This window comes from Megascapheus bottae, chromosome 15, assembly GCF_031878675.1.
Source record: "Megascapheus bottae isolate mThoBot1 chromosome 15, mThoBot2.hap1, whole genome shotgun sequence".
Lineage (NCBI taxonomy): Eukaryota > Metazoa > Chordata > Mammalia > Rodentia > Geomyidae > Megascapheus > Megascapheus bottae.
The window spans coordinates 39,366,657-39,393,468 of record NC_143523.1 but is presented as its reverse complement, the minus strand read 5'-3'; the positions used below and the strand labels follow the sequence as shown (position 1 = coordinate 39,393,468).

Below are 26,812 nucleotides of genomic sequence, written 5' to 3'. Positions count from 1 at the left end.
CAGAAAAGTATTTTCCTTGTTCTTCCATATAACTTATTATGCTATAAGTATAATAACCATGAATTCATAGTTATATAATAAAAAGGAAAACTAAATTTGATAGATATTACTTACAGCCTATTATGAGCAAAGCCTTCAATATGAATCATAAACTATCATGTCAAGGTGTTCCTGCCTCCAAGAAACTTTCATTGTTGGGGGTTGAATATAAGAAGACACATAAAAGAATGGGAATAGGCAGTTATAGCACAATGTTTGATTTCATATGTAATTACTATTATTCTATTATATATTATATAATGCACATTATGTATTATTCACTGCTTTCTATAAATGAAATTTCTTGACTTCTAATAGGAAGCCTTCCTTAACTATCCTAGATCCTTTTCAAGGTCATACATTAAGCTGGATACATTTCGTTTGAAGCATATCTGTGGGTTGGTTTATGTAACGTCTGCCTCTGCTTTTCAGCTAAAACAACCAACAGGGATTTAAATTGTCTTTGCCCATCCTCACCTTTCCAGTACCTAGCACCCTATGCTTGGTAAAGCAAACACAGAGGAACTGGCCTGGCTTTTAAACCTAAGAACTATTTCTTAAGCTGGTCACTGGTGGCTCATGCTTTTAATTCTAACTACTCCAGAGGTGAAGATCTGAGGATGGTGATTCAAAGCCTGCATGCGCAAGAAAGTTCCTGAGGCTCTTATCTCCAAAAAGCTGGATGTGAAGCTGTGCTCAAGGTGGTTGCCTTGAGCAAAAACATTCAGGGATAGTGCACAGGGATCGTTCAAGTTCCAGGATTGGCACAAAAATAAAATAAATGAATACATATTGAAATGACTATTTCTTATATCTTAAGGGCTTATTAATACAAGATTCAAATGCATTAACTGTGAAGTGAAAGTAGTAGTTTACAGTATAAGATAGTCTTTTGTCAAAATTGTTTCCAAAGTTTAGATATTTGGAAACTTCCCAACTTGTCTCATTTACAGATTCTTTAAAGCATACAGCTATTAATGCTGTTTGTTAAAGAAAAAAAATGAAAAAAAAATCACAAGCACCCAGTGATTTCAATTACACCCACACTAAGTAAATCCAGAGCATAAAATGTTAAAATATGCTTCAGTGGGGGGGGGGGGAAGGACAGCAACTTTGCTGAGTCTAAAAGAAATAAACAGTGCTGAATTTCAGACCACCCAAGGAGAACTTTATTTTCTAACCATTATTAGCTACTCAGTCAATTCAATTCACCCAAATCATTCATTTCACACATTTCAGACAGGATACAGAGCTCCTCTGATATAGAATTCCTGACAAATGATATAGAATTGAAAACATTCAATTCTGTTTCATTAATATTATGCAATAATTTGGTTATTTCATAATGATCCTCCCCTTTAAAACAAAGAGGAACAAAATGTGAGAAATCATTCCCTCTTTTATCCAACCCAGATGGCTTGGTTATGGGTTTTTTCCCCCCGGGGTTATGCCAAGTTTGAGGAATGGTTGGAAATAAGCAAGTTGCATTGCAGTTCAATCCAAAGTGAATAAACACCATGGCTGAGAGTTGTTATTAAAGGAGGAAAAAAAAGATGGGGCATCTGAGGTACGAATATGTTCGGTTATGACTGATCTGGGTTTCTTCAACTTCTGGGTACTTCTCCTCCAGCCAGTTTCTGGAGCTCCCTAGGTCTCATATGGATACCATGGAGCCATCACATTGCCTGCCTGTCAATAGTGTCTGCCTGCTAGTTATCACTCCCTCAAGCCTCACAGAAGGAAGACCCTGTTGCTCTGAAGGAGAAAGCCTCACATTATGTGGATGCTAGCATGAACTAAAATGGGACTGACTGTAAATAGAAATGAATTGCACTGGTTTTTCCAGGACCTCTGAATCACAGAAGCTCCATATATCTCCTCCCTGACCTCAACAGAGTTTAGGAAACTTGAGAGAAGGAAAAGTGCAGAAACATTTAAAAATTAGCTGAGAATTAATTTAAGTAGTGTTGAAAAGAAGATAAAAAAAAAAGCAAGAACTGCTTAAGGGAACTGTTCCCAGGAACAGTATTTAGGAAGGAATGACTTCTCAGTCCCAAAATAACTTTTTCCATCCACACTGACTGAGAAGTCACACTTCACTTTTTTTTCTTTTTGTTTAAAGTCCTCTTATTTACTTGGGATAACACACATTTGTAGGGGAGATGGTTCTCTTTCAACAATACCACATGAACATTTTCAGGATTTTAGTATGGGAAAGAGGCTATCCAGACACAGAGAAGTAAGCTGGGTTAAGTGGCCATCCTACCAGTTATTCTATTCTAAATTGTCACACTATTTTCTTTCTTCTTTCCTTTGGAGTTTCCAAAGTCTTGGCTCAGTAAGCTTATTCTTGAGGCATGATGCCTAAGCACCTAGGTCTTCTGTCTTCATCTGTCTTCACATAGTTGATTCTACCTTGCCACTTTCCCCTTGTTAAAAAACCTAGTCATTAAAAAGTGGCTGGGGTGACTGTCAAGGCTATGGTCAACACAGTAAAATTCATTCCTTATGTTTTATAAAAAAGCACCACAGTTCTATACTAAAGGCTCTGTTGAATACTTTAAGCATATAATAAATATTCAACTGGTAAGAAGAACCAGCCCTTATAATGCTAGATAACTTCTGGAGAAAGTAAAGACTAATAAAAGAAACCAAACTAGCTGGATGTGGTGGCTCACGCCTGTAATCCTAGCTACTCAGGAGGCTGAGACCAGAGGATTGTGGTTCAAAGCCAGCCCTAGCACTAGAGTCTATTAGTCTTATCTCCAATTAACCTCTAGAAAACTGGAAGTGGTGCTGTGGCAGTGGGTAGGGCAGTAGTCTTGAACTGAAGTGCTCAGGGACAGCACCTAGGCCGAGTTCAAGCCCCAGGATCGAAAAAAAAAATCATTGGAGATGGAACCTATGTTATGAAATGACTTCTTTTTAAAAGCAAGTGAGGCTTTTAAAAAGTGGGTGAATGGGGTAGGGATGGGCGAGTAACAACAGCACAGGATCCTTGGGGGAGGGTATATGGAAAGGTTGCCTAAGTACAGTGTAGGTTCTGAGTAATAGAGTTAGCAGAAAGAGCTAGAAAAAGTGCAGAAAGAGGATTCTTAAGGAAAACTTCACTGACAGACCTAAAACATGGAAGGAAGTCCAATTCATAGCTTCATAGCATTACTATCCTAATGGTAATCTGTGACACATTTTGTTAAAACATGTTATTTAAAAAATTGATTACGAGTTGATAATCAAGCTACATAAGATATTTCTAGCCAGGTGCTTTGGTCCACACCTGTAATCCTAGCTACTCAGGAGGCTGAGCTTTTAGGATTGTGTTTCAAAGCCAGCCTAGGAGGTAAAGGCCCTGAGACTTTTATCTCCAGTTAACCACTAGAAAACTAGAAGAGGAGCTGGGGCTCAAAGTGGTAGAGAAAAAGAGCTCAGGGTTAGCAGCCAGGTCCTGAGTTCAAGCCCTAAGATGGACACAGAAAGGGAATGTAGAATGTACTCCTTGGGGTTTTTTTTGTCGGTCATGGGAGTTGAACTCTGGGCCTGGGCATTGTCCCTGAGCTCTTCAGCTCAAGGCTACCCCGTGAGCCACAGCACCACTTCTGGTTTTCTAATGGTTAATTGGAGATAAGAGTCTCTTGGACTTTAGTGCCCGGGCTGGCTTTGAACCATCGTGATCCTCAGATCTCAGCCTCCTGAGTAGCTAGGATTACAGATGTGAGCTGCTGTGCCAGGCTAGAAATGTACTCTTTACCTGAGTTATATAACTGTAATTCCACTGTACATTAACTCTGTATATTACATAACCATTTTTTAAAAAGTGACCTAAAATCTCTCCTCCACACACAAAAAAAGAGATCTGTTGGAAACCTTTGGAAGTTAACAGTAATTCTGTAAAACAAATTACAAATTAGCCTTTCGTGACTTCTTGAAATTTTGTTTTATTTTGAAGTTTTAATCTGTATTTTTAAAATGTAATTTGCTTCTTTTAAAAGATACTTCTAAAATATTTTATAAGATTTTACTTCCCCTTTCAGTTATACCTCCTGCCCTTTGGCTTTTATTTGTTTTGATAAAGGGTCTTACTAACTTTGCTGTGGGTTCCTGGCTTGGAACTCTGGATCCTCTTATCTCTGCTTTACAAGTAGCTGGGATTATAGGCTTGCACTATCATTTCTAGCTCTCAAGGGCTTTTAAAGTTCCATGAGGTTTGGGGAAAGGACTGCATTTCCCTAATTTAGTTAAAATCTCCAGGCATAGCCCTGGCTTTTATATCCTTAGGAGGAGCTTTTACAGTGTGATGGCAATCTGGTTGACAATCTGATTGTCACAGCTGTAGTTGGAGCACTGTAATTCTAAAATTACAGAATGGAGAGATGCTATACATATCTCAGCATTCCAGAAGCAGATTCTGGTATTGTATAAGAAAAACAAATTTCTCCGTGTAAGCACTGTAAGCTTTGGTTGAAAAAAAGTCAGATGTACTTAATAGCATTAGAAAAAAAAATACACTTTTTAGTAACAAAACTGATGGGTAAAGTCAGGCATGGGGGCTCACACTTGTAATCCTAACTAATAGGGAGGCTGAGATCTGCGGATCGGGGTTCAAAGATAGCCCAGGCACTAACGAATAAACTTATCTCCAATTAATCACTAGAAAAAAATAGGAAGAGGGGCTGTGGATCCAGGGATATGGTGGTAGCCTTGAGCTGAAGAGCTCAGGACAGTGCCTGGGCCCAGAGTTCAAGCCCCATAACCCTCCCCTTCCTCACCCCCCCTCCCCCAAACTTATGGATAATTTTATATATTTCTTGTCACTTCAGTTTAGCACTGCTTTTTTGTGTGCTAGTACTGGGGCTTGAACTTGGAGCCATGAAGTTCTCCTTTACATTTTTTTTTTTGGCTCAAGGTTGGCTCTCTACCACTCGAGCTTCATTTCTACTTCTGTCCTTTTGCTGGTTATTTGTGTGGTTAAATTTTTTTCAGTGTATTTATTCATTGTTTTGGTCTGGGACAAGAACTCAAAATCAGTACCTGGCTGGTGCTCAACCATCAGAGACACATCTCTGACCTCTTGCTGTTTAATTGGAGAAAGAAGTCTCACAGACTTTTCTAGGTTGTCTTTGAACCAGTATTCTCAGATCTCAGCCTCCTGAGTGGCTAGGATGACAGGCATGAGTTTACCATGGCCCAGTTCAGACACTTTTGTTTAAACAAATTTTCAGTCCCTTTACTACACATCCCCTTAACTTAGGTCTTTCAAGTTTGTGTTTGTTTGCATGTCTGTGTTTTCTTTATTTTGGCAGTACTGGGGGGGTGGTTGTTGAGCCCCCCCTTTTGTTTGCTAGGCAAACACACTATTCCTTTAGGTGGGCCTTTATACATCTTTAGGTCATTTTTCAGGTAGGTATGCTTTTTGTCCAAAGCTAGCCTTGGACAGAGGTCTTCCTACTTTTACTGCCCAGTCAATGACTAGTCTTTTTCTTGGAACTTATTGAGGATTTCTATAAAATGGTAGGGTTACAAGAAGGGAAGGCAGAGCACTAGCTCCTTCTATTGCAGTTCTCCCTGCAGTGAGGGTGGAGGCAGCTAAGTGTTTTTTTTGGTGATTGTCATTTTTATGATTTGAATCTGTTCCATCACTAGGGATTAGGGTGGAGGTGGCTAGGCTTCATTCCAGTTTACTTCTTAGCAACATTTCCTTTAATGGAAACAACTGTTTCTGTCTCTCTTTTGAAATCCATTTCCACTGGCACTACAGTTGGTAAATTTCTTCCTACATATTAGCAAAAGCCTGACTTAGCCTCTTAGGTTTAGTATTACTATGAGAACTTTGTTCTATGTCTGTTTTTCCCAAAGACTTTTTCATTTGAAATTGCAGCAATTGGCTAGCTACCTCTCAGTGTGGAAATTGTGGGAATGTTTTTAATGTACTTCATAAAGGCCAAAGGTTATATTCATTCACATTCTAAGATTTTTAGAAGGACCTACATTAGGCACTTATTCTCAATCCATCAATTATGTAATCTTACTCATACTCAAGGTTTATTTGGATTTATCATAATGAACTTGAGATACTACAAGAAAACACTGTCTCTTAGCTTTTTCTGCTCATGACTAATATTCTACCACTTTAGCCACAGCTGGTTATTTGGAGATAAGAGTCTCATGACTTTCCTGCCTGGGCTGGCTTTGAATCATGATCCCCAGATCTCAGCATCTTAAGCAGCTAGATGACAGGCCAGAACAGGCAAGAACACTTGTTGAGAGTAAAGTTCTTCAGTATGTTTTTTGCTGTTCTGATGGTTTTTTTTGCCAGTTCTGGAGCTTGAATTCAGGGTCTGAATTCAGGTCCTTGGGCTTTTTCAAGGCTAGCATTCTACCACTTGAGCCACAGCACCACTTCCAGGTTTTTCTGTGTTTGTGGTACTGAGGAATCAAATCCAGGGCTCCCGGCATGCTAGACTAATTCAGATTTTATTAATCAATAAAAACTGCAGAAGTTATGTGTCTTATATTTCTTCATTTTTCTGTCATCTAAATATTCTGTCAAAAATTAGGTCATTTTCAAAAACTCAATAGTTTTAGAAGGTCTATTTCTGAGTATTTTAAGGCGTAATCTCACAAAGGAGTGTTCCTTTTCTTTGTTCTTGCTCTCAGTAAATCTTGGGGAACACATGTCTGCCTTTAAGTGTTTTTGGCCAATCTTTTCGTTGCTGCATTCTCCAATATTCTCAGAATAAGAATACTGGCTTCCTAGAAAAGCTATAGCAATTACACATGACTTGGAAGTAAGCATTCTATTTAGAAGTCAAGAGATGGTATGAAACTGAAAATTTTTGCAAAACCATACTAATTCTTCAGTAAGTTTACATTTCAATTACTGCAATTGAAAGTTTTGAAGTAGGCCATATCAGCCACACTAGACAGGAAATTATATCCTAGGAAAGCTCTGTTGTAAAAATAGGCAAAGGAAGAAAGGAAAGTTGCCAAAATACACAGCCCTTTCCATTTGTTTTGATTAGAACACAGCATCTGTTGTATCAGGTGCAATCTACCATTTGTAGGCTTAAGGGAAATGGTAGTAGTTAGGGTGGGAAGAAGTAAATTAACTGAAAATGTTTGCTTTTAAAGAACAGTTGTGAAGTAGGTATCAGTAGAATTTAGGTCTAACCAAATAGCAGAAAGGTACTGGGCTTTGGAGTAACTGCTCAGTCTGGAATGCATAGGCCCTAATCCAGAAGAATCAAAGCTAAGAAAACAGACTAATCCACTTATGAAATGTAGGTGCTGTTGCTGACCCAATCTAATAGTTTACATACATTTAAAAATGAACTTTTTTCTTATTTATTCATTTATTCAGTCTTTGATCCATTCATTCTGTCAAAGCAAGTACTTGATACTATATACTGTTCTAGGTTCTGGGAATTTAACAATTAAGAAAACAAAACTTTCCCTTATTTATTTATTTATTTATTTATTTATTTTTGCCAGTCTTGGGACTTAAAATCAGGGCCTGAGCACTGTCCTTGGGTTTTCTCAAGTCTAGTACTCTAACACTCCATGCTTTTTCCCTCATTCGTAATGATTACTATACATCTAACAGGGGATAACAATAGCTCAGCTATTATGTGCATAAGACCATACAAAATGATGCTAATCAAATGATTTCCAAGTTATGGAAACAAGACATTTTTCTCTGTTCTTTTTTTTTTTTTTAAATGTACCATGTGAAGTTATTTTTTCTTTCATTTTTCCCCCTTTGGTTTATTCCCGGTTGTCACTGTTTTTGATTTTGGTACCTCATGTCATATATATCTGATCTGAGGAAGGGAAGGGGAGTAACAAAATAGTGAAACAAAGGACAGAGGGTGAACCAATGCAACAGTGATATTCATAAGACATTATGTTGGAAATGAACTTTACAACTTAGGAGGGTGGTTGGGGAGGAGGGAAGGAGAAGTGGGAGAAAAACAAGAGAGGGGGTAAAAATGCCTGTAACTATGTAACTTTAACCCCTTTGCATTACACCTTCACACACACACACACACACACACACACACACACACACACACACAACCCCACAAAATTGTAGGCTTTGAAGATGGAGGAAACGAGTGGTAACCCGAAGAAGGTGGGTGGTTTGGTTTGCAGAAGCTGGAAAAGGCAAGGAGGATTTCCCCTGGAACATTCAGAAGAAATGTAGCCTTGTGGACTCATTTCAGATTTCTGATCTAGAATTCTGATCTCAAGAATAAAATAAATGAAAGCAGTAAAAGCTAGGGTATGATTCAAGTGGTAGACCACCAATTTAGGAAGTGTGGGGCCCTGAGTTCAAATCAAATTGTCACCAAAAAGAAAAAACAAAACAAAACAAAACAACAAGAAACAAAACCAACAAAACACAAAAAACAAACGTTGTTGTGCAAGGTAACCGGGAGCTAAAAAAAAAAAGTACCAAATTTTTCAACTTTCTCAACAGCTTGCACAAGAATGTTCATAGATTTTATTCCTTAGTTTAAATTATTTTAGTTTACGAAACAGAATTAAAATTTCAGTGTTAAAAGTTTCAAATATTCAAAATTAGTAATGAAAATCTGAGTGTTGTACTAAGAATAAAGCACACAATCTCATGTTTTAATCTTTAAAAAATTAAAGTAAATGCTGGGTGTGGTGGCTCACCCCTGTAATCCTAGTTACTCAGGAGGCTGAGATAGGGACACTAAAGAATGTGGGACTCTTATCTCCAATTAATCACTAGAAAACAAGAAGTGGGGTTGTACCACTTCCTGTACCACAAGGGATAGGGTGGTAGCCTTGAGCTGAAGAGCTCAGGGATGGTGCCCAGGCCCAGAGGTCAAGCCCCATGACCCACAAAAAAAAAAAACAAAAAGTAAAATTGTTTCAGAGTAATAAATGGAATGGAATAATACTTTTTTAACATCTCATTGCCCAATTCATAAATAGCATCATCTTTCCTTCTCTTATAGCAGTTGTTTATACATATAGGTTTACTTACTTTTACTACAACTTATTTAACATCATTATAGGTCTTAACTAGTATCCTCTTCATTTTTATTTTATGGTGGGGGATCTCTTTGCTAGGCCACAATATCTTTTTTTGTTGTTGTGCTTCTAGGCTGGCATTTTATCAAATTCCAGCTTTTGCTGGTTAATTGGAAATAACAGTTGTTTGGATTTTTTTGTTCAGCTATCTTTTAAGTGAAGATTCTCAGATCTTAGCTTCCGGATTAGCTAAGATGATAGATGTGAACCACTCTAAGGCCAAAGGTGTGGCTCAAGAGGTAGAGCACCAGTCTAGCCTGGTATGAGGCCTGAAGTTCCAGCCCCTATACCACCAAAACCATACAAACTACAAACAAGTAAATATACTTACATACTCCTTCACGTTTTTTGTTTTCACAGCTTTGTATGAATAATATGCAGGATAAAGCATTCCAAACACCAGCCTAAAAAGTTAAGGAAAAAAAAAAAGGAAAAAGGAGATTAATTACACACAATAATGCTTGTAAGATCTTAAAAACAGACAAACAACAACAAAAAACATTAGTGAGCATGTACCCAGCTACTTAGAAGTTGGAGTGGAGGCCAGTATACATACTGCTTAGAAGTTGGAGTAATTAGGAAGATAAAGGTTGGAGGCCAGTATGCATACAGACTCACACCTATAATCCTAGCTTCTTAGGAGGCTGAAAGAAGGATCTCTGTTTGAGGTCAGCCCAGACAGAAATTTACAAGATCTTATCTCAAAAATAACTAAGGCAAGGTGTCCATGGCTCATGCCTATAACCCAGACAGCTGGTCTGCACAAACTAGACCAGCTCCTGGAGATTCTTATTTCCAAAGAGCCAGGCAACAGTGAAGTGGAGGCATGGCTCAAATGGTAGAATGGCAGCCAGTAGTCAAAGAGCTGAGCAAGAGTAAAGCTCTAGTATCAAAGGAAAAACAAACTAGTAATGAAAGGGCTAGAGGCATGGCTTAAGTGATAAAGCAATACAGGCCCTGAGTTAAAATGACAGTACCATCATAAAAAAAATCCAAAAGAACAAATCTCCAAAACTACAAACAACCCTCACCCCCAAACAAGGTACAGTGGCCACACTGGTATTACCAGCTACTCAGGAGGCAGAGGCAAAATACAAGACAAACAAAACAAAATGTTAAAACAAAATACAAAACAAACAATAGGGTAGAGCTGTGGTACAAGTAGTAAGAACATGAATCTCTGAGTCCAATCTCCAGTCATAGAAAACAACAACAACAACTGACTCATGCCTGTAATCCTAGCTACTCAAGAGGCTGAGATCTGAGGATCAACGTTCAAAGCCAGTCGGGGCACAAAGGACCTGAGACTTTTTTTTTTTTTTTTTTTTTTTGCCAGACCTGGGCTTGAGCTCAGGGCCTGAGCACTGTCCTTGGACTTTCTCAAGGCTAGAGCTCTACCACTTGAGCCTCAGCACCACTTCTGGCTTTTTTTCTATGTATGTGGTACGGAGGAATCGAACCCGGGTCTTCGTGCATGCTAGGCAAGCACTTTAACCACTAGGCCAAACTCCCGGCCCCCTTGGACCTGAGACTCTTATCTCCAATTAAACTCTAGAAAACGGGAAGTGGGACTTGGCTCAATGGTAGGGCGGTAGCCTTGAGCTGAAGAGCTCAGGGACAGAGCACCCAGGCAGAGTTCAAGCCCCATGACACTCCACCCCCCCCCAAAAAAAAAAAACAATAACAAAAAATTCTATGTAGATAAGGTAGCGTTCTGTCAGAGTTTGCTTTTCCATAGTTTCTAAATAATATCCTTTTGGAAGGAAGTCATTATGCACAGCTCATGCTTTAGTGGGGAGTTGGGCAATATCTAATGAAATTATTTGGAATTCTTCTACTTGTCTATTAATGATTTATTATCAGTATGGACTCTTGGGCATTTGTTTTATACTTTGGGTCATAACTGAATGCTACTTTATTTTGTTGCTGAAAGCTTTGGCCACTGCAAGATCATTCAATTGGCTCTTGCATCCCTTTGATATATCTAATTATTGTAATATATATATATATATATATGTACTTCTTTACTTTCTGGTACTATGTGATGTTCTAGACTCATATTTCCTGTCTTATTCCTATTCTCAAGTTTTCTCCCCAGTAGTTCCCAGTTAATTTTACTAAGGACAGTTATCTGAAACCAGGATCTCTGTATTAGGTGTATTACTACCAGGAGATTATTGATTCTAGGTCCTTTGACTATTCTACATGATAACCAGCAGTTTTTGTAAGTTGTTACAAAAATAATTGCTTATGAATTTGCCAAAATGCATGATGTTAATTTGCTACAAAATGCTTCATTTGGTTGCTTAAATAACAAACATATGTTTGGGGCCTACTCTTAACCCCTCATTTAATTTAATCACCTCTCTAGATCAGACAGCCAAATACAGGGGGGTTAAAAATTTTAACTTGTGAATTTTGGGAGTATGTAATTCAGACTATAATCTTTCTTTCCTGCTTTTTTTTTTTTTTTTTTTTTTTTGTCAGTCATGGGAATTGAACTTTGGGCCTGGGCACTGTCCTTGAGCTAAAGAGCTAGTGTTCTACCATTTTGAGCCACAATGTCACTTCTGGTTTTCTGGTGTTTAATTGGACATAAGTGGTTCATGGACTTTTGTGCCCAGGCTGGCTTTGAACCATGAGCCTCAGATTTCAGCCTCCTGAGTAACTAAGATTACAGGTATGAGCTACTGGTGCCTGGGTGATGCTGTGTATTGCTGTGTATTTGATAACCCCCCACTTTTGGTCAGTTTTTTTTTTGGTCAGTTGTGGGGCTTGAACTCTGGGCTTGGGGGCTGTCCCTGAACTCTTCAGCTCAAGGATCCCCCTTGAGCCACAGTGCTGCTTCTGGTTTTTTGAGTGGCTAGCAGGAGATAAGAGACTCAGTCTTTACATGTGAAAACGTATCAATGTATGGGAATTAAGGCACCATCTATCTGGCAAATATCATGTAACCCTTCTATTAATTACAAAAAAATATGAAAAAAAAAAGAGACTCAGTCTTTAGTGCTCAGGCTGGTTTTGAACCATGATCTTCAGATCCCAGCCTCCTGAGTAGCTAGGATTACAGGTGTGAGCCAACATGCCTAGCTTTTATGAACTTTTTATAACAAACCAATATTTACATTTATGACACAAGTCTTTGTAGCACTCTCAATCCTATTGTTTTAATCTTCCCGAAGGGCTGTACATACATAGACATCATACTTAGCTAAACCTTTCTTATATTGAGCAAAAATGTACATCGTTCTATGTTTACCTCAGCTACAGCATTTTTCTTTGGGAAGGGGTAGGGTGAGTAATTACTAGTGACTTCCTTGTCCTTTGAACTGTGGCTTTATGTCACCATTTTACCAGGTAAGAAAGACACCATGTCCTATTTTTGGCTAGGGATTTTCTTACCAACCAGAAGCCACATTATTATCAGTCCTTGCCTTACATAACCATATTAGCTGGGGAATACCAGATTACCAGAAACACCAAATTTCAGTCTCAGAAAGAGCCTACAACTTGCCTACCTAACTACATAACCCCTGCTCACTTCCTAGCCCCTACACAGAAAAATTTCCACTTCAAAACCTGTATTCTAGTCATAAACAAGAACTTGATTCCTAGGTCTGTGGGGGCAGACAGAGTAAGTTGTTAAGTATGACCATCACAGTTGTAGCTCCCATATAATAACAATTTATTAACCTAATCCACTTTGTATTTGTCTTTAGAACATGAACAGAACCAAAGTATTATCCTACATGTTTGTTCCCATACACCCAAATACCAGATTTTAAGGAGACATGAGATTCTTCATTTCTCTTACTAGACCAGTCTCTGTGGTTCCTCCTCCTGGTACAGCATTCATCCAGGTGCGATAACCGAGACCTGTTGTTTCTTTCTTGGTAAGACTACACATGTCTGTCCTCCTGCTTTATTTTCAGTCTGGTGATGAGCAGTATATTTGGATAGCTGCCATCTCATTGACATACTGGATAGCTTCCCAACACATTCCTCTGTGTGGAGTCAGATCAGTCTTTTTAATATACCTGCAGCGCTGCCTTGCAAAGACTTCAATAGCTGGCTGTTTAACTCCCTTGCTGGCCAGTCTCTATGGGGGTTCCTCAAAATATAATTTGAAAATCACTGTCTTATATAGACCATCTGTTCCAACAGGGTTTTCTCATTATGTCGCTTGCATTTTTCATTCATGCCTGGGCTGTATCCTTCTTGTGTGGAACACCCCTTCTTCTTTCTTATTCTCTTTTTTTTCTATCCTTTCTTTTATTCTTGTTTTGTTTTTGCTTGTTATATTTCCTGTCCCCTACAATCAAACTCTCCTGTGTAAACCACCTAAATTACTTTTATTTTGAGTTCTAGAGGAAGAGTTTTACCAGAATTAGTCATTTTGTATTCAGAGTACAGTATTCTGGTTTAGAATGCTTGACCTATTGTATACAACTGGCTTCGCAAATCAGTAATTTTCTTAAATATAAGGATGTGGTGCTAGTTAATACTGTGAATATAGGCATTTGGCCTTAAATTTTCATCTCTGAGTTAAATAAGACAAACAAATCAGCAGACTATTTCTAACACCTCATAATGTATCTCAGTTAAAGTATGGGAAACACTAAATGTATTAATAAATAGTAGGACAATTGTGAAGACTGAAACTTATTAATATTATAAATTATTACTGCTCCATTGTGAACACTAGTGAATAATTTATTGCTAACACTTATAATATTTTCTAGTATTTCTTTTTGTTTATTTTCCTTTAACAGTGGGTTCTACTGCTGGTGTTTGCAATCTGGGTGGTCGGGCATAAAGCCAAAGTATGAACACACTGTATAAAATAATGTATATTTTAAAAGGCCACCTACAAGTGAGACTCAAATTTTATAAAGGGAATATTTGCTCCAGACAAATGTGCCCATAAATTTGAATATTTTTCCAGTTAGAGCAGCAACAAGAAAGTTACTCATTTTTTGAACTCTTATTTCTGCCTAAAGAGGGAGAACTTTGCCAAAATATTCAAAATATCCCTCAATCCCTCAATTAAAATTTTTTTTTGTAAAATTAGGTTTTGAAACACCATTTTTTTTTTTTTTGGTGCTAGGCCTGGAGTTGGAACTCAGTTGCCTGAGTACTGTCCCTGAGCTTATTTGTTTGATGATAGTGTTCTGATCTTCTTTGCTCAAGGGTAGCACTCTACTATCTGAGCCACAACTCCACTTCCAGCTTTCTTGGTAGCCAATTGGGGTAAGAATCTCATACTTTCTTGCTCCAGCTGGCTTTGAATCAGGACCCTTGGATCTCAGTCTCCTGAGTAGCAGGCATGAGACACTCCATTTTTTTAAATGGAGAAAAAAATACATATATATATATGTATATATATATATGTATTTTTGGAGAATTATACTATGCTCAGAGGCAAGTCTTAAAAAGCAACTAGCAAGAGTCCTAGAAATAACTGAAAGTGAACCAAAAATTGTACGAGAGTATTTTATATGCATGCATGGAAATGGCATAATGAAGCATTTTTTTATTATTGTGCTAATAAAGAACATGGGAAAGAACACTACTAACAGAGACTTCCTGGGAATAGTTCTATGCAAAGAAAGAGAAAAAAATCTAGGACTCTCCTCTAACAATTTTTTTTTCTGGTCCTGACATTTTATGTGACTTTTTTTTTTTAAACCTCTTCACAATTTAGATCAGTTGTACTAATGTGTGAAAATGACAAAAGTACATTTAACTGCATAGAAAAGTTACAAAACAAGCATAAATTCTAGAGTAGTATCTTCATTAGGACATAAATGTTATCTGTGCCAGGTTGATAGCTAGCAATACCAAAAAGAAAACATTTCAATAAAAAGGATCATTTCATACAAAGTTCATGAGGACCTCATTTTCTTCCTTCCCTTCCATCTTTCCTTCCTTCCTTCCTTCCTTCCTTCCTTCCTTCCTTCCTTCCTTCCTTCCTTTCTTTCCTTCTCTTTCCTTCCTTCCTTCCTTCCTTCCTTCCTTTCCTTCTCCTTCCTTCCTTCCTTCCTTCCTTCCTTCCTTCCTTCCTTCCTTCCTTCCTTCCTTCCTTCCTTCCTTCCTTTCTTTCTCCTTCCAGTCCTGGGGCCTATGCACTGTCCTTGGGCTTTCTCAAGGCTAGAGCTCTAATACTTGGGCCACTGAACCACTTCCAGCTTTTTCTATGGGAATTGAACCTAGGTCTTTGTGCATGCTAGGCAAGCTCTCTACCACTAGGCCAAACTCCTGGCCCCAAGACCTTATTTTCTAAATAAGATCTTAAAAGCAACCTGGTAGGGAACTGTTAGAAAATGCAAAACAATATGTATCAGAATACAAAAGCCACTAGTAACTACTACTATGATTGCTGAGTAAATAATTGTTCTTTTTGTTCAAGAGTTTTCAGAATACCTACATATACAATTTTTATAATCATATTTTTAAACAAAAGTAATATTCTCCCCTTCCCTCCCTCCCTCTCTTCTTCCCTCTCTCCCTCCCTCCCTTTTTGCCAGTTCTCAGGCTTGAACTTAGGGCCTGATCTTGGGCTTTCTCAAGGCTGGTGCTCTACCCTTGAGCCACAGCACCATTTCTTGCTTTTTTTTTTTCTTTCTGTGTACCAAGGGAATTGAATCCAGGGTTTCATGCATGCCAGGCATGCCAGGCAAGCATCCTACCACTAGGCCATGTTCCTGGCCTAATATACTGTCAATTGACTATTTCTACGAAGTGACTAAAGCTTACCAAAGTTAGGCAAGTAACCAAATGCCACACAATTTGTAAACCACACTGACAATCTGGTTATTTCCTAATGACATTTTTTTAGAAGCGGAAAAACGAAACCAGATGGTCTGAAAAATTTAAAGCTCTATATATCCAAACTGTTGTTTTAAAAGGAGTACAAAATTTTTTTTTGATTGCTATTTTCTTCTACTTTTGATTGTCTTGCTTTTCTTTATATCTTAATATGTCCATTTGGTAAAACTGTTTCTCAAATCATCTGAAAGAACATAATAAAGTTAAAAATAGTTATGATGTAGTCTACAGTGAAATTAAGCATGAAATTCAGTTTGAAGGCAACCAAGAAAAATGAATTCAACTTTTAGCTATATTGGAAACCAACTACCAGGCTTCTCAGCTTATACATGGAGAGCTGCTTTGTTACACACTACTGGAGTTGCTGCTGACAAATTTAACACAGGTATTTAGTAAGAATACAGGTAAGAACACAGGTAAGCAGTAGAACAAGCTAGAAAATGTAAAGCACACACACATAAAAACATAGAAATAGTTTCTTGGGTGTCTATAGGAAAATTATTTATACAGACAAAATATATTAAAAACAAGGACAGGAGGTATCCAAAAAGCTGATTTCTTCCTAATTATTTGATCATGTTTTACTCAGCTCCTGAAGGGCTGTGCGTGTAGTCAGACTGTGCATGCATACCAAGTGTACTGTGTGCAGCTCCTCCCAGTTCCCCAGTGAGTGAGGTCACAAGGCAGCTTCAAACAGGCCATTGTAGGTGCTCTTTATGAGCTGGGAATCAGCTAAGGATGAGTCAGTCCTCTCTACCAGTTGTTAAGCATCACCAACATACCAATGGAAACCAGAATACATTCCTATCAGGACTGTGGAACACTCTGTGTAGGGGGTTCCTGAAGGATTCAGGAAAATCACAAAAGGCAGTCTATTATGACAACCAAGTTTTAAAATGGCTTTATGAAAGATTATAAAAGAGGGGGAAAAGGAGCAAAATTCTTTCTTTTTATCACAGTTACTCCAACTGTTTGAATATTAGTTCTCTAGTATTATTGTAGACTGAAGTTAATTTTTAAAATAGAAGCCTAATTTTCAGTTAGAAAAATCGTACCAAGAACTTAATTTGTGACAGTAATTTCTAACCTTTTTCCTAAGTAGTTATTTATCTTCCTTCAGAGGAAATCTCAGGAATCTCAAGAAGAAAAGATAAATGTAATTCACTGGTGTCCAATACAATCTCATTTCATGAATTGTACAGCCCTCTGAGGATTCCTAGTTCTTAGGAACTATTTGGAAAGCATTTTCCATAGTGCTTCAGCCTTTCTCAGACTTCATTCTCACACTTGTCTGTGCACTAGAATCAGCTGGGAAGGAAAATCTTTGGAAGCAGGGTTTGGATTAAAGCTGACCATGATGAAGCAATATGCTGCCTATTCAGTAAAATGGTTTCAGTCTAACTGGATCCCATTCCCCCCTCTAGTCCTCCTCTCTGGTTTTTTTGTTTGAGACAAAACCTTGCTTGGTCCACACTGCTCTCAAATTCATGATCCTCCTCTAGCCACAGCCTTCTGAGTACAGGGATTATAAACTATTCCACATGGCTTGCTCTAAATAGAACTGTTTTTTAATTAATTTTTAAATTTATTATTATTATTATTATTATTATTGCCAGTTCTGGGCTTGAACTCAAGGCCTAAGCACTATCCTTGGACTTTCTCAAGGCTAGAGCTCTACCCCTTGAGCCTCAGCACCACTTCCGGCTTTTTTCTATGTATGTGGTACTGAGGAATTGAACCCGGGTCTTCGGGCATGCTAGGCAAGCACGCTACCACTAGGCCAAACTCCCAGCCCCTGTTTTGTTTTTTGAGTGGGGTGGGTAATGGGTTTGAATTCATGGCTTTGTACTAGTGCTTTACCATTTGAACTACAACTCCAGTTCTTTTGCTTTCATAATTTTTCGGATACGGTCTTGCCCTTTTCACTCTAACTGGCCTTGGACTATGATCCTCTCACCTATGTTTCTTGTGCAGCTGGAATTACAAGCATGAGACATTGTACCCAGCTTATATCCTGAGACAGGATTTCATGAACTTTGTTTGTTTTAAGCCTAGGCCGACAACTTTAACTATGATCCTCCCATCACCACTTCCTTAGTAGTTGGGATTCCAGGTGTGAACTAATGTTTCCATCCTTTAACTCAAGTGGGAAACATCTGGCCTCTGGACATTTGGCATGTGGCAGGATAGATATGCATGTTTCTCATTGGCTGCTGGAGGCTGTCTGCCTATACTGGTAATTGTATGGCTTTCATATGGTATTAAATATCCAAATAGCCCTTGGCAGAAAAAAAAGGGTCCTACCCTTTTTCTTACTAGAGTTTTAAAAGCAAGGTGCACAATTTTCAATGTGTGTGTATGTGTGTGTGTATGCATATACACACCTATGAAAATAGAACTAGGTAGCTTGAAGGAATTGGTGGGTTGTGATAGATGGGAGTGGAGAATGATGGAAGGGATGACAATAATCAAGATGCATTGTACTCCTAAATTGACACATTGAATTGAAACTTTTGTACAAGTAATTGAACATAAGTAAATTGTAAATATATATATGCAAACAACAACAATGAAGTAATATGAAGCCCAGACATACCCTTAATAGTCAGGGCTAAAAGGCCAGCTTGGGTGAAAGGATGGTGAAACCACCTATCTCAATAAACAAGGCAGGCATAGTGGTGTATATCTGTAAGCTCTCATTTGAGGTAGGCCCAGGTTAAAAAAAGATGCTAGTCTCTAAGTGAAAAATAATTAAAGCAAAAAAGAACCAGGGGCATGGCTCAAAGTGAAGCTCAAGGCAGTTCTCTGAACTCAAACCACAGTACTACATACAGGACCAGAAAGAGAGAAACTGAGTGAGCAAGTGAGTGAGTGAGTGTGTGTGGGGGGGGGGGGGGAGGAAGGGAGAGAGAAAAAAATGTAGGCTATCTTGATTTTTGTACATCTGTTTTAAATCTATTTAAGTAAACCCAAGAGATCATGCCATATCAAGAGACAAGATGTATCTAGTAAATTAAAATGTCAATTTAATGAATATTTGGAATATTAGGCTTGCTCAAGACCAAATAATTCTCAATGGCACAACGTCAAGTAATTAATCCTGTATCTGTGTATATTCCTGTGACAAATTTCCTACGTGAGTCATTCTCCCATTATTTAAGCAATCATTTAGTTAAAGTTCATGCATGATCATGTCAAAATAAAGTGGAACTTTTTGTCCTGTTTGCATTTTAAGAAAAATTGACTTATTGCTAATAATCTCTGTTGGAATAGTTCCCATTTAGTAAAACAATGGTGAAGTAGCTAGAACCTTAAGAAAACATCTGAAAATAACATAAAGGAAGAAAAGGTCAAATTTAGTGAGAAAAATACCCTTCAATTTTGAAATTGTAGAACCAAAGGTTCACGTTTAAATCTGCTTCTGGGAGAAAAAGATAGTGGCATTATACATATTTTTAAATAACAGTCAGTGGAGTTGTTTAGTTTGGATTGTTAGGGTGTCTAATTTTGTTCCAGAGCTTTTAACTTTGACTCTAAAAGGAAAGCGACATAGATACAACTAGAGGGAATAAGAAAACCACAGAAAATCTGAGGTCAACTTCTCCATCGCCCTTCCTCCCTTGACCATGCCTTATTCTCACCACAAGAGCTTACTATGTGGCAAAACCCAACCAAAGAAAAATGTTCAGAAAGAATGCTGAGCTTAGTACAGAATGCACTATAGAAACAAAGGAATTAAGCAACTTGGCATCTTTCCTTTTGGGTAGAGTTCCACAGCCTGGCTCACATAGCTGAAGAAAGACCTCCCCACCCCTTCCCTTTACAGAATTCCCATTTACCAGCTCCAATTTTTCCAGTCTGATGATCACTACAAGTAACAACTTTTTTTTTGTTGGTGGTATAGATGTTATTGTCCAAATTCTACAAAAGCAAAGACAACAAACAAAAGGTATTTTATTCTAGACTTTTACTCTTTCTTCTTTACCAAAATCAAAACGCAAGCAAAAGCTAGGTGCTGGTGGGTCATTCTTGCAATTCTAACTTATTCAGGAAGCTGAGATCTGAGGATCTGCCAACTCTGGCAGTCTTTGAGACACTTATCTCCAATTATCCTGTAAAATACTGGAAGTGGAGGTGTGGCTTAAGGTGGTACACTGGCAGCCCTGGCAAGAAAGCTAAGCAAGAACATCAGATCCAGAACTCATGGTACTGCCATATCCCACAAAAGAACAACCTCCTCCTCATAAAAGCCCATGTAAAACTTTGCACTTCATACAATGTATACCTCATCATAGATCCCCAAGTAGTAGTTGACATTTAGAAGTTCCTAATTATAATTATGATCTTCAAGAATACTAATGTCATATATTAGACAAGATCTGAGACAATTTTTTTGATTGTGTACTAAGTTTTGAATGTCTAAATCTTAGCCAACATTTGTCACCTTCTCTAACTCCCATCAAACTGGTTTGGTAGCTGTAGTGGAAGGGGTTAAGAAATACTTATATAACTTGGCCAACTCCTGACTCCTGAGTAATTCTTCACTCCCAGGAACTGTTTGCTTTATTTAGCCCCTTAAGCATAGGATTTGTAAACCCAAACTTACCATTTACCCCATCCACTTAAAGATAACTTCAGAGTTCAGTTTGAAACTGAAGTTTAAAAAACAAAACAAAACAAAACAGCTTTTGGTGAAGAAAAACTACACACAAACCAATTTTGAAGATGTTGAAAAAATTCCCTTTCCTAAAACATATCTTTCTTTCTATGCAAATAAAAGAATGAGTAAGGAAAGCCATAAACAAGGATCCTTGTCCTGTGTACTTTAGTACCCTAACCATCAAGTGAACTTCCCTGAATTGAAATCAGGTCTACAATCTCTGCCAGTGCCTCCCATAAAACATTCTTCACCATGCAGTCTATGCCACAGCCATCACAGATGAGTACTGCATTTCCTGAAGAGGCACAGGTCAACCGGAAGTGATTTTCATAGTTTGCCTCAGTATCTCCACTATCTCCAACTCAGTCATTCCCCCCCCCCACATCATTCCCTACAGCTAATGCAATCTCCCTCTTCACATTGAGAACACTTTTCTTTCACAGGCTCCCTATATTTTACTAACTTTTATTAATCAGGCTGAAAGGCTGGGTAGCTTTATAAAACAAACAGTAAGATAAATTATATTACCAAAATAATAACCTAAGCATAATACACAAACTGTAAAACTATTTTAAAATGTTCATGTTTTCTTGAGATGATCGCTAGAGAGAATATAGAAGCACTTCCTTAGTTTAGGAAAAACAGAGAAGTGTGAACTTTATATCTAGCTTGGCCAAGGGAGCACATGTACCCCAAGAATGATACCACTATCTAATTTAATTCTGACCTCAGTAACAACAGCACAAAACCAGTGGGTTGGCTGGCTGGCTGGATGGTACTACCAAGCTCCCAGCCTTCTCAGGCAACATTGCCCATTGTTTCCTGGAAACCAATTTAGGATGACTACTGACTTTCCATGGAAAATGGTATACTTTACACGGGCTACTTTGTTTCTTTCCCTAAAGAAACATATTAGTGATTAAACAGAGGACAGTCCATTTACCATTTGAAAAGTGTTAGCATTTTTCCTTATGAGGAGCTGTTCTATGCTAAGGATACTAAATAGAATTGACAACTAAATACAAAGTTCCTTGATTGGACTTTTGTATTAAAATCAACAATGCAGATACACAGTGAGTTATTAGAATGAGTTGGACATCTTAGACATGAACTATAGTTTCCAGGTATTAAGCTCTTATCAATGCTATATTTCTTAGGTGTTATTAGTCTATAGTTATATAAGAGCCAACATTCAGTTTAGGAGATATAAAAGGTAGGACTGAATGAGCATAATGTCTGCAACCTATTTATTTATTTATTTTGCCAGATGCTGGTGGCTCATACCTGTAATCTAGGTACTCAGGAGGCTGAGATCTGAGTATTGAGGTTCAAAGCTAGTCCAGGAAGGAAAGTCTGTGAGAGTCTTACCTCTAATAAACTACTCAGAAAACCTGGAAGTGGTGCTGTGGCTCAAGTGGTAGAATTCTAGCCTTGAGCACAAAGAGGCTCAGGGACAGGGCCCAGGCCCTGAGTTCAAGCCTCAGGACTAGCAAAAACAAAAATATTTTAATGCCACCCCCCCCCCGCCCAGTCATGAGCCTTAACTCAAGGCTAATATTCTACCACTTGCAAAAACACTTTTGGTTTTCATATGGTTAACTGGAGATAAGAGTCTAATGGACTTTCCTACTTAAGCTGGGTTAGAACTTATAATCCTCAGATCTCAGGCTCCTAAGTAGCTAGGATTGCAGGCATGAGCCACCAGCACCTGGCTTTCGAATAGTCTTATATTCACAGAAAAACCGTATGGGTATTACAGCTAGGGAACACTCTTATACCTATACCTATTTTCTCCTATGTTAAAAATTTTAATGGAATAGTACAAGGAATTATGGCACATCACAATTAATGAACAAATGATAACCCACTACTCTAACTTAAAACTTGTGTCTTATTATTCAGATTTGCTTGGCTTTTACATTTTCTGTTCTAGGTACCTTCTTAGAGTCTATCTTCTTACCACGTAGTATTTAATCATCATGCATCTTAAGCCCTCAAAAAATCTGCTCAAGCCTTTCTTATTTTTTGATAACATTGACAGTTTTGAGGAGTGCCAGATAAAACTTTTTAGAGAGTCTGCCAATTAGAATTTGGCTAATGTTTTCCTCCTTGTGACATTTAGAGCATGGGTTTTGGGGAGGAAGTCCATGAAGATAGAATGCCATTCTCATTACATACTGAAAGCCCACACTATCAACTGATTACTGATAATGTGAATCTTGACCACCTTGCCGAAGTACTATATATTCCTTTGGTAAGGAAATCACCATGTCCAACCTAAAATCAGGGACTGGGGAATTTATGCTCCACTTCCTTAAAAAAAAAACTATTTAGAATGCTAAAGCATATCTGCTTATTCTCAATATTTTTTGCTATTTTATATTATGGATGTAAAGTGATTCTATATTGTAAATATGTAATTAGATTTCTTTTAAGTATGGACTAAAATGTTTTTCTCTTAATTAGAGCCATTAATAAATTTGTACTTATTGCAATTATAATGTATATAGACTTAAACCTAACGTACTTATCCTGTGCTATTTGTGCTTCCTCTTCCCCTCTTTCTGTCCTTTAGTTCTTTAGTTGCTAGCATCTGTTCTTGGTGTTGTTTCCTGCCCAGGATGCCTCAAGTAAACAAAGAATTTAAATTTATTAGGTTTCAAGAGATTCTTTAGGTGAAAGCTAGCTTCATGGCTTTATTATTATTATTATTATTATTATTAACCTTGCTGGGCTACTCAGTACTATTTCTTTTTTATTTTTATTTTTGCAACATGTACCAGCTTACACACGCATTTTAGAACAAATCATCATCAAACCCAATTCTCCTATACAGAAATAGGAAATAATTTCCATAATAATTGATTTTTTTGATAGCTGGTACTTGATTTTCCTTGTATTTGAAAGTGTACTCAATTCTGAAAAGGCTTATCATTAGTGTACTTGAAAATGTTATTAAAGAAAAAAATTATTTTTTTCTTATCTTAGTGGGGTTCATCATTGTTACAATTATGTTTCTGTCAATCTGGATGATGAAATTATACATTGTTCTTTATATTAAATAGCTTTCTGAAGCTTTGTTCTAAAAAAGAGATAATCAGAAAGATCAGAAAAATGAAATTAGGGCTGGGAATGTGGCTTATTGGTAGAGTACTTGCCTACCATACATGAAGCCCTGGGTTGAACTCCTCAGTTATCACATATACAGAAAAAGTTTGAAGAGGCACTGTGGCTCAACCTGTAAAAGTGCTAGCCTTGAGCAAAAGATCAGGGACAGTGCCCAGGTCCTGAGTTCAAACTCCAGGACTGGCAAAAAAAGGAAAGAAAAAAAAAAAAAAAGAAAAATGAAATCAGTTTCTCATTAGGCAATTCTAGGGTTGGAAGAAATAAAACAGATATGGGAGTTCCCTATATCTGATGCAAATTATATAAATGAATCATCTCAACTATTGCTTGCGCATGGGAGTGCCTAATTCTTTTATGCTTATAATGAAAGAGCGTTTTAGAAATGGTAATCCCATGCTCAAAAATATATTTTTCTTTCAACTGTACATACATTCAACTTTTAGGCCAAATTTGAAGAATCTTGATTTCTATTCAGTCCCAAAGATTTAATAGTATAAAATAACACAGGAAGCTCTAATTCTTTCTCCAACGATACATACAGAGGATGGAAATGTAGTTCAGCATTACATAATGTTGCCACCCACTCCCGAAACAGAAACAAGCGCCTAGCAACAGTAGAGGGTCATCTCAGGAGAGTTTGATTGCTCACTGGAGCATTCTAAACACAGATGCTTTTCTCTCCATATCATTTCCAGTCTCCGCTTGACACATGCTGATTACCTTGGACCCTGGTGCTATCTTATAAAAACTGTCTTCCTATGGCAATCAATAATTGATACTCAGGGAAGCCTCTACCTACCTTTAGGTAAAATCCAGGGGGAAAAAAGTCAAAGCAAATTGTGAGACAGTGGAAGAAAACCAGGTATTTTGTATACAGAATTATCTCTGAGTTCTCATTTCCCAGTGGTACTTCTTCTGAAAGCCCTGGTCCTTTATACTACAATAAGGATGAAGCACAGTTTGCCTAAATTTCATTTGATACATATAAGCACTTTACTTCAAATAACAATCTTGGGTTCAGTTGAAAATTTTTCCTCTCTATATAAATGTATAGCCATTCACATTTTAGGATCAATTTGAACAATCTTACACACATATACACATTTGTTTTGTTTTTCTTTTGAGACAAGGTCTATCCATCTAAGCTGACCTCGAACTCTCAATCCTTCTTCCATCTCTTGAAGATTGGGATTACAGAGTGCACTACCACACTTAGTTTAACAACCTTAATTACTCTTTAGTCTTATGTGTTGTAATGCTATAAAAGATCTAGAAATCTCCACTTACTTTCCAAAAGAAATAGACATAGGCTAGAAATGTGGTTCTGCATTATGCTATACTATTTTCAACACTAGAGCAGAAATGAGAAACACTTTTCTTCTTGTGTTTTTTAGTTATTTGCACGAATATTTGATATTAAGTACCTTCTTTATGTGGTTTTTTTTTTATATATTCTGACTTTGGGCCATTGTTACTTTTATAACTACAAATGCTTTCTGCCATTCTGGCTTCTATTCTTCAATTTTTTGGCCAAGAAGTACTTAATTTTAGTTAATTATAATGTATCATTATCTCTGTGTGTGTGTGTGTGTGTGTGTGTGTGTGTGTGTGTGTGTGTGTGTGTGTGTGTCCATTGTGGGGCTTGAATTCAGTACCTGGATGCTGTCCCTTAAGGTGAGTGCTCTATCACTTGAGCCCCAGCACTGCTTCCAGTTTTTGAGTGGTGAACTGGAGATAAGAGTTACTGGGACTTTGTTGCCTGGACTGACTTCCAACTATAATCTTCTGATCTCTGCCTCTGGAGTAGTTAGGATTACAGGGGTGAGCCACCAGCCTGGGCTTATCATTATCCATCTTTTTCTTTATAAGGAATGCTTTATTGTGTCCCATTTATTTTTCCTCATCTAGAGTATTGCATACTCTAGAAACTTTCTAATTTTTTATTTGTAGTCATACTGGAATCAATTCTTTTGTATGGTCTGGGCCAGGGGTTAGTTACAATTACACAAATACAAATGGATATTTAGAAAAATTGAGAACATTTTAATATTTCCTTTTAAGAAACACACCACACACACACACACACACACACACACACACACACACACACACACACAGAGGTAATACTATCATAACAATGTAGCATGCCCCTATTTGTCATTTATGATATGTTCTCACAACCAAAAATTTAAACCATTTAAGATTTTTTTCCTCCAAAGAGACTTAACTATCAAAGCATCCTTACCTGCAAGGTAAAAATTAGCTGCCTTTGGTAGTATGAGTCATGATCATTTAAAATCTGGTGAAATACCTATTAGTCTCTTTACTTCAAATTGTACTTCTTACTTATGAATGAAAGAAACAACTTTGTCAAATCATTTTTAGAACCTTAGTCATTTTGTGAGGAAAAATAGCCAAGGGAAAAATGGATGATTTGTAAACAATGGGGGGAAAAAACCAGCAACACTGGTTTAAATTCTTTCCAAGTATATCAGTACATTTTTCTATACCATAACTAAATTCAAGCATTTAGATTTACTAAACACACCAAAACTCACAAAATAGCTTTAAAAACCAATTCTAGAGGCTGAGGATGTAGTTTGGTGGTAGGACATCACCTAGTATGTGTGATGCCTTGGGTTCAAACCCTGGCACCAAAAAACAAAACAAACAAAACCAAACAATAGATGCTTGCAAGATAATCATAAATGTAGAAAGATTAGAGACAGCCAATTGTCGTTGTTTTTTTTTTAAATGTGTACCCCAGAACTATGAGACATAACAGAATGGTTTTGATTTTAAGCCACTATGGTTTGGGTTCCTTTGTTACACAGTCTTAGATAATGGAAAGGAACAAGGAGTGCCAGGTGGCCATGGTGGGCAGTGGGGACAGTGGGCAGACTCCTCAGGGCTCAGAAGCCAGGGCTGAATAATTGCTCTCTGGAGATGGGTTGGTGAGGGGCACTGGGAGGCATGGTAAAACATAAAGAAAGGAGCATCAATAAGGCATAAGAAACAGCTACAGAAGAAAATTGCTTGGTTTTAATCACGACTTCAGTTCTATTTGTGCCATTCTGCACTCTGAATATGCCCAGAATC

At 37.6% G+C, this 26,812-nt stretch overlaps 1 protein-coding gene across 6 annotated transcripts in view; it reads right to left on the bottom strand.

Moving 5' to 3' along the window:
* Reep3 (receptor accessory protein 3) overlaps nucleotides 1–26,812 on the bottom strand; it is a 92,546-nt gene that overhangs the window by 27,828 nt on the left and 37,906 nt on the right. For 3 of the 6 annotated variants that reach the window (XM_090346405.1, XM_090346407.1, XM_090346409.1), the window contains 2 exons: nucleotides 23,115–23,212; nucleotides 9,431–9,503 (listed from right to left, as the gene is read on the bottom strand). In XM_090346405.1, the coding sequence (XP_090202531.1) occupies nucleotides 9,431–9,490 (60 nt within the window). In that variant the 5' untranslated portion in view covers nucleotides 9,491–9,503; nucleotides 23,115–23,212. Of the gene's footprint in view, nucleotides 1–9,430; nucleotides 9,504–23,114; nucleotides 23,213–24,143; nucleotides 24,232–24,252; nucleotides 24,318–26,812 lie in introns of those variants that run through there. The other 3 variants (XM_090346406.1, XM_090346408.1, XM_090346403.1) reach the window with 3 other exon arrangements.